Raw genomic sequence first — 16,667 nt, 5'->3', positions numbered from 1 at the left:
AAGGTTAGACATTTAGAAGATGTCTTTCCTAATTACTGTCTTCTCTAAGAATCCATAAAGAGAAATAGACTTTGAACTCAAGTTATCTTATTTACTTATTTACCCTACCATCATAAAGTGCTCAAATTCAAGTATTATAAAGGACAGTAACAGGGAAAGGATTCAGGGATTCCAGGCAGAGGAACAGTTGGCCGAGGAAGTCAGCTTTTCAGAGCTCAGCAGGTAAGTGGTAAGACTGTCTTGTATAGAAAGTAGAGAGTCATAAAAATTAAAAACAAGTCAAGTGAAGGAAATTCATCTTGAAAAGTTGCTGTATGTGGGTGAAGGTAGCTACCCAGGAGGCTGAGACTGGTGGATCACCTGAGCCCAGGAGTTCAAGGTTACAGTGATCTATGATCGTGCCACTGTATTACAGCCTGGTGGCAGAGTGAGAGCTTGTTGAAAAGAAAGAAAGAAAAGGAAGGAAGGAAAGAAGGAAGGAAGGAAGGAAGGACGGAAATGAGGAAGGGGGGAGGGGGGAAGGAGGGAGGGAGGGAAGGGAGGAATAAACTTTTTAAAGGTTACTGTTTTGGTGGAGTGGAAGGAAAGGGAAGACATAGATTCTCCCCTTAATAGGGTGGGGGTGAGCTCTGCCAAGGAGTCCACAATCTCAGTTTTGATTGAGTACCTATAGTGGAGAGTACTTGAGAAAACTCTGCTAATGACCAAATTCTGAAGTCATCACTGTTACAACACTGTAATAGATAGAAATCTTTTTGGCAAATAGTTAAAATTACAAAATATTAGTAATAATTGCATCTTATGAAAAGAATAATACAGACTTGCCTGACAGAAAGGATGAATCTGGCAGGGATAAAACTTGTTCCTGTCAGGACAGGCCTGGGACAGCAGAGAAGTAGAGCAGGCCCTAAGAAGTCATAGGTATGCTCCAGCTCTTGAAAGGTAGTACTAGTGTTAAGGGGACAGAACTCCAAGTTGCTAGGGTCTATGGAGTGGCCAGGGACTGAAAGGGATTAACAGTAGCTTCTTAAAGGAAGAGAGTGTCAGTCTAGGCAGTTAGGGTGTTTAAGAGCATGGTCTTGGGAGTCCTGGGTTCAAATCTTCACCTTGACTTGTATTGTCTATGGGATCTTTAGCAAATTACATAACCCCTCTAAATCTATAAAAACTGTCTCAAGAGGATTATTGTTAGGCTTAATTGTGATTAAAATAAAGTATGTAGAGAGTTCAGCACAGTGCCTGTTGCATAGAAAGCACTCCATATGAGTTTCTACTATACTCATAGCACTACTCTTGAAAGGAAGCAATGAATATATGTTTTACCCAGATGGAAGTGGAGAGTATCTTAGGGAGAGATATGGTAGAAGCAAAAGCACAGAAGAAAGGAGAAAGGAGGGCTTTATTATTTATTATTTTTAGTCCACACTGGGTCAAGGGGAAGAAGTATTATGAGGAAGAGGGAGTAGGGGGCTGCGGGAAAGCAGATTTTAACATGGTTTTAAACTAGAGGCCATGTTTCAAATGGGTCTTTCCTAAGTACACACCATTTGAATTTAAGGGATCTGGAATAGTCTCAAAAATTCTCTATTACCAGAGAACAACTTTAGAAAAATGACCCCTCTTGGGCTTTCAAAACAAGAATTACTTTGTTCAGTCGGGACTGTCTGAGAATAAAATGAGTTTCTATTAAAATGAAACTCTATCAATTTCTCTGGAGAAGACTGGTTTTATCTTCTCCAGGGTGCCCTAAAGCTGCCCTATATTTTATAGTGTATTTCCTTGTGGTTTTCCTTTTTTTTCCCTTAAAAAATTATTTAATAATGAAAGTACTTTGAACTTAGAATAGGGTTGTTTAATTAAAAACTAGAAGTAGTACCATTATAGCTGGAATGATTCATCTGGGACTTTATTTTAAATGCACAGTAGACAAGAGGAATGTTCATAAACTCATTGTAGACCAAAGTACAAAACCAACAGCACTCATTTTCCTTTGGTAGGTCCAACTCAAATTCATTAAAGATGACATGGAAGAGGAGCAGTATAATGCAAATGTGTAGATTTCTTCTCTTAGTAATTTTATTTCTGCCACATGAGATAACAAGTAAGTTAACATTCTTTCTGGCCTCTTTTTAGATAAAGAAAATTTTTAGATTAAAAAAAATGATCAATGCACTGGGATCAGTGGCTCGTGTCTGTAATCCTAGCACTTTGGGAGACTGAGGTGGGAGGATTGCTTGGGCTCAGGAGTATGAGACCATCCTGGACTCCACAAAAAATCAGAAAATTAGCTGTCTGTGGTTGCTTGTGACTGCAGTTCCAACTATTCCTGAGGCTGAGGCAGAAGAATTGCCTGAGCCCAGGAGATTGAGGCTGCCGTGAGCTGTGATTGTGCCACTGAATTCTAGCCTGGATAACAGAGAGAATCCTTACTCAAAAGAAAAAAAAAAATCAATGGATATTGGGTATATCTTTAAATTCTAAATTGACTACACAGTATGGCTAATAGTATAGGAATCAAATAACATTAAAAAATCAAATAGAAAAATATTGTTTTTAGGGTTCTACTTTACCAGACAAGGTATTCTATTCTCTAAGGAGTCACAGCCAGAATTTTTCTATATTTTAATGCATTTTATTACTAATCTTGCCCCAAACAATCTTCTGTTTATTTGAATATATCACTTACATAAAAATCTTTCCTGCATTTGTTCCCCACCCTCACCTGAGAATAGTTTACCCTCTTCTCTGATTTTAAAAGTAATACATAATCATTGTAAAATAAATAAGGCAATCTAAAAAAGAATAAAGAAAAGTAAAAATCCCTCCAAATCCCATCATTTAGTGATAGCCATTCAATGTTTCAGTGTATATCCTTCCAGATTTTAAAATATACTAAGCAAAAATCACATTGTCTTTACCAGTAGTTTAAGCTTTATAAAATAAAAATTAATGTGTTTATAGAATATATTAACAAATGTTGTCTGGGGTGCAGTTCTGTGGTAGCTAAAGTTTTTTTGTTTTTTGTTTTTTTTAGCTTTTGCTACTTTCTTCTGAACCAGGAAAATAAACAGTTAAATTCATATATATTACTATGCAATGAGTGGATTTCTAAAAATTAGAGCTGGAAAAAAAACCTGCTATATATCATGATCACTCACCCCACAAAAATTTGTCTAGCTTACAAGCCCCAGCTAAGCAAATCTTTTAATTTTGCCTCACTGCCAGAACAACATTAAAACATCAGAAATGCAAGACCTTATTGTCCATAAATTCTATCACCTAATCAGTAAAATGCTTTCAAATCAGTTTTGTTCATATTATATGCATATTCAATTTGGGTACATTTGTAGTAATTATTAGAGATATAATTTCTATTCTTCCTCTTCACCTAATTTTGTATCTTAGACATTTTCCCATTTTGCCTCTTTGTTTTCCTACTTCCAACACCTTGAAGTAAACAAATTAAATTTGGCATGTGAATGTGTATATATATACATGCGTGTGTGTGTGTGTGTGTGTGTGTGTGTGTGTGTGTGTGTGTGTGATCATTCTGTACATCCTGGTTTCTAACCTAGTGGTTCTCAAATATCACTGCATAATTAGAATCATGGAGTGTGGAGGGATAGGGCTTTTAAAAAACCCAATGCCCAAGTTACACTCATGTCAATCAGTCAGATGTCTGGGGATGACAGCCAGGAATCAGTAGTTTTTAAAAGATTCCCAGGAGATTCCAATGTGCAGCAAACTTTAGTGACCAGCATCTTAACCCTTTTCTTTTTTTAGTTAAGAAATACATTATGGATCTTTTTCTTTGTAAAAAATCATAAATCAATATTATGATTTTTAATTGTTGAGAGTTTATTTTGTTCTACTGATGTAACATAACTTATTTAGCCAATCCTCTGTTGATGGACACCTAGGTTGTTTACTCTGTATATCTTAGTATTTTCTCCTTATACTTCCAGGTTCTTTTTTAACTGTGAATGGTAAAACTGAGAACTATATCTTAGATACTTGGAATGGCTCCCGAGAATCTCTGGAGTGTGCTGTTCAAAACCATACCGGAGAGGAAGAACTTCTCTGGTATCGAGAAGAGGGGAGAGTGGATCTGAAACCTGGAAACAAAATCAACTCCAGCTCTGTCTGTGTCTCTTCCATCAGTGAAAATGACAACGGAGTCAGCTTTACCTGCAGGCTGCAGAGGGATCAGACGGTGTCCATTTCAGTGGTGCTGAATGTTAGCTGTGAGTGAAGGGAGAAAACATTGCAAGTCAGTCTGTAACGTCTGTGCTACATTAAGTGGTAGCTGAAATTTAGACTTTAATTTTGCCAAATTGCCTGATTTATGCTCCCACAACAAAGCATGAGCATGCCTATTTCCCCACAACCTCACAACCACTGAGTATCTTCAAACTCCAAGAATTTCCCACCCTCATTGAAATCTTATTTTAATTTTGAAATTAAAAATGGTGTTCACCTTTTTGAAAATGCATTAGCTATTTTTTTTCTGTGCAATGCCTACTTGTGTTCTTTACTTATTATAGAAAACTGGGTTATTTGCCTTTTTCTCATTAATCTGTAAAAGGGTTTTATAGATTAAAGAAATTAGTTCTTTATTATTTGGGATTATAAATATTTATCCTATTTGTTCTTTGAAAATTTTTATCATGATTTTTTCTGCCATATTGAAATATTCAAGGTTTATATATTTTAAATTGCCAATCTTTTCCTTTGTGGTGTCCAGTTTTTGTGTTCTTCTTAGAAAGCCTTTCATTGATGATCCTTTAATATCTAAAAAGGTGAAGCTCTTCAGTGGTTGGGTTCTAGGTATTTGTGATCCATTGGTAGAACTATATAGGGTTACGGGAACATCAAATGATATCATGTAGGTGATCATGTGGATTGTTTGAGTGGAAAGCTGATTCTGTATGAGGGAGGTGTGGATGGTATGGTGAGGGGTGATATGAGATAGGGTGATGATGTGGTATGATTTGGTAGAAAGAGCTCTTGAATTGGAACATAGTAATAAAAATCAAAGCCATTTGACCTCAGTGGGCTCGATTAACTTTTCCTTTCTTTTTTTTTTTTTGAGTTGGAGTCTCACTCCGTTGCCCAGGCTGCAGTGCAGTGCCACGCTCACAGCCACTGCAGCCTTAACCTGCTGGGCTCAGGTGATCCTTTCACCTCAGCCTTCCAAGTAGCTGGAAGCACAGGTGTGCACCACCACATCTGGCTATTTATTTATTTATTGTAGAGACAAGATCTCACCAAGTTGCCCAGGCTAGTCTCAAACCCATGGATTCAAGTTATCCTTTTGCCTCCACCTCTCAAAGTGCTAGGATTACAGGCATGAGCCACTACTCCTGGCTCAATCAACTTTTCTGTGAAAAATTGATGCCATTGCTCCTGAGATACAAGGGTGAAGAAAATGCTGAGGAACCCACCTCTGGAAAATGCTGGCATCCTGAAGCTTGAGTTTCTAGAGTGGACCATTTTCATGTTCCCAAGCAAAGGAGTTTTTTTATTTTCAATTAATTGATAAAAATGGGATTTTAGCAAGTTGCCTCTTGGCTACTTTAATAGAATCCAGAGTTCTTGTAAAATGACAAATTAGGAAACTGAGACCCAGACTAGGAGCTCAAATCATAGCTGGAGCTGAGAGCAAAACACAAATTTCCAGACCACTCTAGTGGTCTCCCATGGAACTTTCTTAAGGGAACATGGCAGAAATGCTAATAATATGATTTGGTAACTTAAATAAATTGTTTACAGGTCAGATGTGGTGACTCATGCCGGTAATCCCAGTAATTGGGAGGCCTAGGTGAGAGGATTGCCTAAGGTCAGGATTTCAAGATCAGCCTAGGCAATAAAGCAAGACATCAGCTCTATTAAAAAATGCTTTTTTAATTAGTCATGCATGGTGGCACATGTCTGTAGCCCTAGCTACTTGGGAAGCTGAGATGGGAGGATCCCTTGAGTTCGAGAGTTTGAGGTTATAGTGAGCTATGACAGCACCACTGCATTCCACTCTAGGTGACAGATCAAGATCCCAACTCCAAAAAGAAACAAAAAAAAAAAAAGAAAGGGAAATTGTTTTCAGTTTTCCAGCTTCAACTCACTTTTTAAATCATCTTTATGACAATCTCCTAAATATCATTGTTGCTATATATATATATATATATATATATATACATGATTCATACTATAACTAACAAACTCATTAGCCAATAAATCAAAATGAGCTCATAAAAAGTGATAAGACTATTGTATAGTGTATTGTAAATCAAAGGAAGTATTATTGTTATAAATAACAGGTCAAGAACTAAGTGGAAGCTTTATAATAATAAACTGGGGGGGAGGAATGTGGAGAAACATTCTCTCATATGTTGTTGCTGAAAGTTTAAATTGATACCTGTTTCATAATATCTATCAAAATTTAAAGCATCCCTCTCCTATGACTCAGCATTTCTCCTTCTAAATATTAACCTTGGAGAAATACACGCACATGTGCATAAATAAATATTACAGTATTGCTTAGCATTTTAAAATGAAAAGAACCTAATGCCCATCCAAACACAAATGAATAAACAGTCATATAACTATAGCACTTAAAAGCAATGTGTTAAATTTCTTTGATTCAATATGGACATATCTCAAAAATATTAAAATTATTGAGATAAATGAAGTCTTTTATTTAAACACTTCCCATGCTTCTAAAAGAATACAGTACATTTTCTATAGGTATACTATATAGAGAAAAACCCTTTTTTAAAAAAAGATTGAGAAGGATTTATATCAAACACATAGCAGATCTCTAGGGACTCAGGAAATGACCTGCTTGGAGTCAAAGAGGGCCTTAACTTTTATCTGAAATGTACTAATATGTTTTAAAAATTTGAGTTGGAGTCTTACTCCCAGGCTGGAATGCAGTGGCATGATCATAGATCATTACAGCCTCAACCTCCTGGGCTCAGGTGATCCTTCTGCCTCAGCCTCCTGAGCAACTGGGACTATAGCCGTGTGCCACCACACCTGGCTAAGTTCCTGGTTTTTTTGTAGAGATGAGGTCTCACTATGTTGCCTAGGTTGGTCTCAAACTTCTGGACTCAAGCATGCCTCCCACCTCGGCTCCCAAAGTGCTGGGATTATAGGCGTGAGTAACTGTGCCCAACTGAAATGTACTACTTTTTAAACAGGGGATATTCATATATATGGATATGCTTAAATTAATTTTAAATAGTTAAATAAAAAGAAATAACTAACAAGATCTCCCACAAATGAAATAGTTCTACTTGGCAATTATATTCTCGATACCAGCAGCTTCCTACATATCTGAATATTTACAACAATCCTTGTTAGATATGATACAGAATTCAAGCTCATTTCAAAGAGCAACAAAATGTCATTCTTCTGAGCAAGTTATTAATAGCACAGCCTACTCAGGGTCTAATTATTCAGTGTGCAGATTATACAAGCTCCTTGTTTCCTTCTTCTCCGCCTCTACCTTTTCCCCAGTTCCCACTCTCCAACCATTTTATTACTCTTCTGTGCCTTTGCTGAAAAATGCAAGGGGCATGGAGATTAATGTGTTTGGCTATTTATGGGTCTTTAGCTGCCTTTATTGTGGAGGTCATAAGGAACTGCTTACACAGAGGGATGAGAGGGACTTACTCACCTTTAATAGATGCCAGAATTGTCATTACTAGAACATCTTCTGAGAGGAGGGCATTATTTCTAGAGGATCACTGAGGAAATGCAAATATGCATCGATAAATAAGTGGCCAGGACAATGGTTAGATAAATTTCAAAAACAAAAGGTGTGAGTTACCCTCAAACCCATCACGACCACCACAATATTAGCTAGCACTATGGTAATTTTTTACAGGAATTATAGCAGATCATAAGGTGTATTATTATCCTGTTTTTTTAGATAAGAAAACTGAGGTCTTATATGTTAAGAAACGGTCTCAAAGTCACAGTAGGTGGTGTAGATTGAATTAGGGCTAACTTCAATGCCTGCCTTCTTAATATCACACTGTTTTATCCAGGCACAGTGGCTCACACCTGTAATCCTAACTCTTTGGTAGGCCAAGATAGAAGGATTGCTTGAACCCAAGAGTTTGAGACCAGCTTGGGCAACATAGCAAAACCTTGTCTTAAAAATAATATACATATATATAAAACTGTTTTATCCAACAGTAGCATGGGTTGACTTATGAACTCTCAGAGAACAAAGACCCAAGGCTTATACTCTTGGGTAGTGTTACACATTGTCTACTTGGTACATATTCATTATCAAATATATTATGTTCATAGTAATATATGGCTTCATGGTTTGTCTTCTCCATCAAAGTTTTGTGAGATTTGGAACTGGAATTATTATTTACCATTGTATCCCGAGCTCCTACCCCAGCACATGGCATACAGTAGTTATTCAGTAAATTTTTGTCAGGTGAATAAATGACTACATGAGATAGATTGAAGGAAGACCTTGACCACTGACAGTGAATTACTGCTTATCTGCTAATTAGATCCAAATGCTTGAGTTTTACAGTTCCTCCTCTCCTAAGTGGAAACGACTTCCAAACAGTTGAGGAAGGCAGTAACGTGAAGTTGGTCTGCAATGTGAAGTCCAACCCCCAGGCTCAAATGATGTGGCACAAAAACAGTAGCATCCTGAATTTAGAGAAAAACCATCACCAAATCCAACAGACAAGTGAGTCTTTTCAGTTGTCGATCACCAAAGTGAAGAAATCTGACAATGGAACCTACACCTGTATTGCAAATTCACCTCTGAAAAGGGAGATCAAAAAGGACTTTCACCTGATTGTGAAAGGTAACTCTCTTTAAGTAATGCCCAGTACAGTGCAAAACACAGACTAGATGCTCAGTAAATATTTTTGGTGACAATGACAATGGCAATTATGATTAGTAGCTGGTATTTTATTTGGAGAACTATCCCCATCTAAGGAATTTTCCACTAAGAAATCTAGTCCGGTCTTTTAGGGGAATTATGTCCATTCTATATAGGACATTGCTTTTTAAGCAAAGATCCTTTTTTAGAACCAAATGTGGGAAATGATCTGATTGGTTTTTAGAGAGGGGTATTTCCATGAATTCTTCTGGGCAGCAAGGTGCTTAGTAACTGAACTTATGAGTTCACAGCCTAATGGCAAACAAAAGAGAAGTAAAAAACACAGAGAGGAGAAAAATGATGACTAGATAAGAAAATGGATCTCTAAAATCACTGCTAACTCAAAGTCTAACCTGTAAGCTCATCAGAAGGGGGAGTAGGAAAACATGAGGGAAAACTTTCTCTTGGCTTCATGTTTTATCTATACAGTTTTATCTCCTCTGCTGTAACAGAGAACAAATGAAGCTCTGAGTGTTTTTGCCCTCCTCATATTTCTTGATCATACAAAAAGAGAAAGGCAAAATACCTGGTATAGCAGAACATACTCATGTACACATTTTCTGGTCTTGGGCCAGTATATGAGGAGCAGCCCAAGCTGAGCCTCCTGTATCTTGTTAGAACATTTTCTACTTTGTCATTTGCCTCCATACACCACTCATTGCCATTCTGCAAATCTCCAGAAAGCCAACTGAACCCCTGCCAGAAGTGTTGGATTAATGCAACCACAGGATGTCTTATTTCCTCTCCCTGGGGGAGGGGCTTCAGAGATAACATAGTGGCTGGTAGGGAGGAAGAGTTGCTGGCAGTTGAATGCCCATCACAGTGATTCCTGGCATGTTCAGTCATTTATCCTGAATGTAGTGACAGTATGCCCAGGGGCTACTTTCTTCAAAACCAAACTCACAAATATCCTAAGCACCCACGGAGAGAAGCAGTAGAATCCCTTGTGGCTATGTGCCTCCCCCAGGACCACAAAAGCATGGTAGGGTGGGCCTCATGCCATGCCATCATAACTGGCTGTGAAGACCACACTTGGAGACTAGGAAATTACATTAGCCCTCTTGGTTAAGAAGACATTATAATTGCTCTATGTCACATTAAAACAAAAGCAAAAACACAGCTTGTGTGGCAGTCAGGATGCCAGCTTGGTAAATTGGCTTTCAGGTGGGCAGGAACTTGTTTTGGATGGAGCTCTTCCAAACCAACTTGTTTTTCTTATTTCTTCTAGCTTTGTTACTCCCCTGGCTCCTGGCTGCCTTTGTAACATAAGCACTCTGCCGCTGGTGCTCAGGCTAAATTCAGAGATTTTCATGAGCCTCTCCCAGCTTCACAGCTCAGTGGGGGTAGTTCCTAAACAAGGACATACAAAGGCTGGAAAGGATATCACAGATCTTTTCTGGAGCACAAGATTTAGCCCATGTGTTGAAATTATTTTACCATAACGAATATGGGAGGAAAATATCAGGTCTGGTTACAAATAAGACCATAAAACAGGACAAGGGAGAAAGAGGTGCAGTTATGTAGTTCCCCTTGCCAAAGTCACTTTCAATGGAAAGAATCCAAAGCTTGCCAATGGCAGTTTATTTCAGTGTGCTTATGGAATGAAAGCTGTTGCATGTGACTTCATTTTATTTGACTTGGTAAAAGTATTCCAACCGTGACTGAATTCTGATTTCTTTTTCTAATCATCCCACTTTTATTTCCCTTCGTTTTGCATGTTTCTTGGCATGCAAGTGGAGGGGCTCTCCAGTAAGGTAAAGGTCCTTCAGGGTGTTCCAGAGTTTGCTATTACAGAAGCCGGGCTTCCTAGAAAAAAGCCCATTGAGCAAAGTTTCTCCAGAGAGTTGGTATGATTCAAACCTTCATGAGAATAATTCTTAGAAACAACCAAGAGAAGGCAAAAGTTTAACTACTTACTCCCCAGAATTACCTGGAGCAGGACAAGTTATGGGGAAGAAAATGATTAAAAGGTAATTAGTGTGTTAGACAGTTATGGGAGGAAATATGAAATCCAATTTCATAGTCATAGGGGATATAGAGATTGGGCTTTGAAATTAAATGCTGAGATTTTCATCAGATTTTTTTTTTTTTTTGAGTTGAAGTCTCACTCTGTCGTCCAGACTGGAGTGTAGTGGCTGTTCCCAGCCACTGCAGCCTCGACCTGCTGGGGCTTCAGCGATCCTTCCGCCTCAGCCTTCCAAGTAGATGGAATTACAGGCGTGCGCTACCATGCCCGGCTGATTTTTTTATTTATTGTAGAGATGAGGTCTCACCAAGTTGCCCAGGCAGGTCTCGAACCTGTGGGCTCAGGCAATCCACTCACCTCAGCCTCCCAAGGTGCGGGATTACAGGCTGAGCCACCTAGGCCAGCTTCATCAGATTTTTTTTATCTAAAGTCACTTCTTCCCCTCCTCCCTGCCTTACACCTCTCATATCTGCCTCAGGCCCTGTTTCCTGTACAATACTGAATCTGTAGTTTTTGTTTGTTAAATGTCTGTTTCCCTCATTAGAATATGAGCTCCAGGAAGGCAGAGGCGCTTCTGTGACTGTTCTGTTTTTTACAGAGCTGAGCTCAGCACCTAACACACATTAGTTACTCAGTAAATATCTCTTGACTATACTTCAATCCACAAACTCAATTGTACAATAAATAGCACATTTTAAAAATGTATTGAGTTTTTATTATATATGTTATTATATCTAATTTTTTGTTTGTTTTTTGCTTTTTCTTGAGTTGGAGTCTCACTTTGTTGCCCAGACTGAAGTGCAGTGGCATGCTCATGGCCACCCGAGTGTCAACCTGCTGGGCTCCAGCGATCCTTCCGCCTCAGCCTTCCAAGTAGCCGGAACTACAGGCGCGCACTACCACACCTGGCTAATTTTTTTTTTTTTTATTGTAGAGATGAGGCCTTACCAAGTTGCCCAGGCTGGTCTGGAACCTGTGGGCTCAGGCAATCCACTCACCTCGGCCTCCCAAAGTACTGAGATTACAGGTTGAGCCACTGAGCCTGGCCTGTATCTATGTTTTGATATGCATATATGTATTGATCATCTCATACAGTTACCTTTTTGTTTGTTTGTTTGTAAATAGCATACTCTTTATTTCCTTTAAATTCCTAACATTTTCTTTAAGCCATGATTGGGGTCCCTTTTCCACATTGGGTGGCCTCAAAATCCAGAGGCTTAAACGTCATTTAAAAACCTTATTGACCTTAAATACTTTTACTTTTTAAATTTTTTTAGAGATAGAGTCTTGCTATGTTGCCCAGGCTAGAGTGTAGTGGCTTCTAACAGGGGTGATCACAGCATACTACAGGCCCACACTCTTGGGCTCAGGTGATCCTCTTGCCTCAGTCTCCTGAGTAGCTGGGACATGCTACTGTGCCTGGCTTTTACTTTTATTCGGAAAGTTTCATCTCATATATCAAACATATTCAAACAAAGCAAATTAACTGTACTTTTGACTTTAAATATTTTGAAAGATTTTTATAACTGGCATAGATTTTGAATTCTGTTATAATTAAGTTATTAATTTGGTTCTTGAGGTTGAAACATTATTATTTAACAGTTGGATTATAGTTGACACAAGGTTACATTTTGTGAGTGCTTTAACTTTTATTAATTTTGATTAATTTTGCCACTTTTTTGTATCTTGAAGCCAATTCATTTTTTTCCCTCAGGTCTCATATTTTTGTAGGCTTTTGAAAAGCTTGCAAACACAGGCACTATGCCTGTAGTGACTGATGAGTGAAATACCTCTGAGCTTACCTGTTGTTCAGAAAATAAGAAAAGGGCTTTCGCTTGCAGGCTGTCATGGTTGCTGCTGATCAGTTCCTGGTCCAAGTTAGAAGTAGATTCTCTGTCCTCCCATGTCATTTAGAGAGATATGAAAATCTTTGCCAAGGTTGGGAAGGCTAATGCTTAGAGTCCTACTTCCCTAGGGGCACCATGCAGCTACTTTCTCTGATGTTTTGTCACCTGCTTGGGGCACCATCCTAGTACAGGTGCAAAGGTTCCCACTGCTTTTGGGGACCACAGATGTCTCTCTCCTTCTTAGTTCAGAAAACCCTCCATCCTTTTGCTTCGCATTCTCAAAGCCTTCCTCCCTCTTTTTACCCCTCTGGGATACCATTCCCAATATCTTTGAGCTTATCAAAAGGCAGGAAAAAAATGTCAACTTCAATCCCCTTCTGCTTTCTGTGTAGCAAAGATTGTGAATGAAGAAAGCACTAAAATGGTCTGACTACTTGCTTGAGGAGGGGAATTATTCATATTACAAGAAATTATTTTTCCTCAAAGGAATGGATTCAAACCCTGCCTCTGGCTTTACTAGTTTTGTGACTTTAGACAACCTGACCTCTCAAATCCCCTGGTTCCTGACCTATAAAATGGGGAAGGACAATAATACTTATTTTTGGGGGTTGTTGGAGAATTTAATGAAGAGGAAGATATATGCATAGTGCAAGACACATATTAATGTTTACTCCTATTCCCTATGTTTCCATTTCTAACAGATAAGACGATGGCTGTACCAATAGAACCCATTATTGCTGCCGGTGTTGTGATCTTTCTCACACTGTGCTTTGGACTGACTGCTAGAAGAAAGAGAATAATGAAGGTATCTAAGTATTCTAAGCTACTTGGGTAAACAGTCATCTAAATAAAAGCAGAAAACTGGAAACATAAGTGACTTGAGTTAGGCAAAGTTGAATCTGGTCTTTCTACCATGAGATCTAAAATACAAGGGAATACAAATTACATATATATTATGAGTACAGATTTACAAAGCATAGAAGTGCATATGGGCAAGCCCTGCATGAAAATAGCTGTGTTGTTGGGGCAGGGGATTTAGGGCTGATTTCTCTTCCTTTTAAATTTCCCTTTATTGTTGCTATGGTACTGTGCTATAATAAATAAATATAGGGAGAAACATCTGCTCTGAATTCAAAGACCTACATTTAAAAAATGGCACTGGCTGCTTACCTCTGGAGTACAGCCATACACCCCGGGTGCAGTGGGCTGGAAAATTGTTGAGTGCCTAACTTTGTTAGCATGATTCAGAGTATGTGCATGCATAGGTTAATGCTATCCATTTGACTCTGCCGGTTAATCCAGTGCGAAAGGAAGGTAAACATGGCAGAAAGCCTGTAAGGAATGGCCAGTAGGCCCTAGGCTGTATTCATCATTCAGCAAGGGGCATTCTCCCTGAAACACATAATAACTGGGCATGATGTATCCCAGGAAGAAATGCATTCCACTCCCTATTCCAGTCTAAAGTAAATTGTTTCCTATAAAAAAAAAAAAGAAAGAAAGAAATACTTAGGTATCTAAGAATCTTGAAAATATCCTGAGAGTTACATCTTCTCTAAATTTAATAAAAACTATTAATGTGGCCCCAAAAATGAGACCTGAGCAGATGCAGAGGTGGCTGTATTTCCACATCATTTGTCCCTGAGCCACCTTGAAGCGTTCAAAATGTTTATTCATGGGCCTTAGAAAAGCAGGCATATTTATCCCTCTCATTGTGTTTGCTTTTAGCTCTGCATAAAGGATGAAGTCCCTCACAGAGAAACAGCTTTGTAAGTACTCCAGGCTGGGGCCAATGATTTTTCCTAAGCAGATGGGTTGCAGTGATGTGTATCATAAAGCTGTCTATCATTGCAGGCAAACACCTCCAGAGATGGGAGGTGCTGGGAGGTGAAGGGGTTCAGAGGAAAATAATGGGAGGTGGAGGAACATCTGCCTCCAATTTAGAGGAAGACAGGTTGAAAGGTTACCTAGAACTGAGGACACCTTTTGTCTCAGCCTGCTCTCTTTAGAAGTAAACATTAAGCATTTGGCCAATGCTTGTGCAACAGCATTTTATTGCCACATAATGTAAGTGACTGAGAGAGCCTGTCCTGGGGAGAGCCACTGCAGCACACTCCTTCACAACAAGATCAGGAGCCACATCCATCCTAAATACCGTCTTCTCCTTGGAGTTTCCTTTAGTCTTGCTTTCAGTATATGTGAAGTGGGCAGTAGGAAACAAGAAGAGGCATTCTGTCAGAATAGAGATTTTTGTCTTGAATTTTTTTCACATTGCTATGATCATCAGTGTAATTAATTTCTTGGTTCATTTCAGATGAGAAAACTGAGATGCCATCTAATACAAGAAGAGTTTTGCATCAGGACCTCCTCAATTATGTAGTCCCATCTGTATTTATTGCTATTATTAAATTCACTCCTGTCAAACTATCAGAGGTTATGAAGAAGTGTTTCATTAATCACTTAGCAGTAGTTGTTATGACTAACTTGATATACTTATGGAGCATTTTTATGGAGAGAGCTGTTAAGAATGAAAAGTAGGGCCAGGTATGATGGCTTATACCTTCAATCCCAGCATTTTGGAAGGCCAAAGTGGGAGAATTACTTGAGCACAAGAATTTGAGACTAGCCTAGGCAACATAACAAGGCTTTGTCCCTACAAAAAAATACAAAAATTAACCAGGCATGGTAGTGCACACCTGTAGATGCAGCTACTGGGGGTAGGGAGGGATACTGAGGTGGGAGCATCGCTTGAACCCAGGAGGTTGAGGCTACAGTGAGCTGGGATTGTGTCACTGTACCCTAGCCAAATGACAGGGTGAGACCCTGTCTCAAACAAAAATAAATAAATAAATAAACAAATGAAAAAAGAAAAAGAAAAGAAGTAAGATTTTGTTGAGTCTTCTCATTGAAGTATATGTTAATTAATTGAGATTTGTTCCAAATAGGTTGGTAATCACTTACTATTTGGTGAATATTTTTCTAGGTAGGAGGTTAGCAGACATTGGGGTCTCACAAATCAGTGCATACCAAAAAAAAAAAAAAGAAGAAGAAGGAAAGACATATAGTGATCAATTTTTTAAGTTGCCAAGGAAGCACATAAAATATATCAGTTATCATCCACCTTCACTGTAGTTTCATAAAACAAATGTTTTAGGACTTCAAAAAAAAAAGGAAGGGCATAATCTCAGAATATAAGACATTCCTTTTAAAAATGGAATAAATTTAGTACTATGAAAAACTCAGCATATGTCCTTATTTTTCTCCTCTCATGGTTGACATGGTCACAAAATTTGTGACTCTGTATCTCAATGAATGGGCAGGGTGGGGGAGGATTTGACCAGTGTCTTTGCTACTAGTATCCTTTGCCTCTTTTTACACGTTCATTTGCATAGATCTATCTATTAATTATAAGTCAGTCTGTACTCATCTCATGTATCTCCACTTAAATGGCAGCTCTCTCATAATTTATCATTGACTTTCCCCACCTCTAAAAAAAAGTCTTTCTTTATTTTTTTCCTCCAGAAGAGACTATGCTTCTCTTTCCCACACAACTAGTGTGGGCTGCGGAGAGAAGCAGTCCTGGCCAGAATCGCGTTTGATGTGCTCATCCTGTCTTAGAAAAAAAACTTTGTCATCTAATTTTGCAGTAGCTAAAAGTGCCATTGCACAAGAGAGAGCTGCTTTCAGACAGGTGGTAAAAAGCCCCTTATTGACATAAAAGCAAAAAGAAGAAATGAGCAGAATGTATGAAATCTCAACAGACTTGTTTCTAAAAAGAACAGACACAATCCTGCTGCTAGGCTGGCCTTGCTTCCTTGGAAACTTCAGCATGGAATGGACACAGAGAGAGAGTGCTAAAACCAATAGGCTACAAATGTCTGTCTTCTTGGAGGCACCAGCAAGGTTTTGTGGAGAACCCTCCAGATCATGTCCCCTATTTGAG

At 38.6% G+C, this 16,667-nt stretch overlaps 1 protein-coding gene across 1 annotated transcript; it reads left to right on the top strand.

The window, feature by feature from the left end:
• Positions 1 to 2,010: 2,010 nt before the first annotated feature.
• On the top strand, positions 2,011 to 15,092 carry TMIGD1 (transmembrane and immunoglobulin domain containing 1). The gene is made up of 6 exons (XM_008060062.2): positions 2,011 to 2,101; positions 3,966 to 4,244; positions 8,555 to 8,836; positions 13,429 to 13,532; positions 14,453 to 14,493; positions 15,039 to 15,092. The coding sequence occupies exons 1-6, from the start codon at positions 2,020 to 2,022 to the stop codon at positions 15,040 to 15,042; spliced, it is 792 nt and encodes a 263-aa protein (XP_008058253.1). The 5' UTR covers positions 2,011 to 2,019; the 3' UTR covers positions 15,043 to 15,092.
• Positions 15,093 to 16,667: the final 1,575 nt, after the last annotated feature.

This window comes from Carlito syrichta, unplaced genomic scaffold (genome assembly GCF_000164805.1).
Source record: "Carlito syrichta isolate Samal-C Ts95f unplaced genomic scaffold, Tarsius_syrichta-2.0.1 Scaffold92603, whole genome shotgun sequence".
Taxonomy (NCBI): domain Eukaryota; kingdom Metazoa; phylum Chordata; class Mammalia; order Primates; family Tarsiidae; genus Carlito; species Carlito syrichta.
This window is presented reverse-complemented; position numbering and strand designations above follow the sequence as displayed.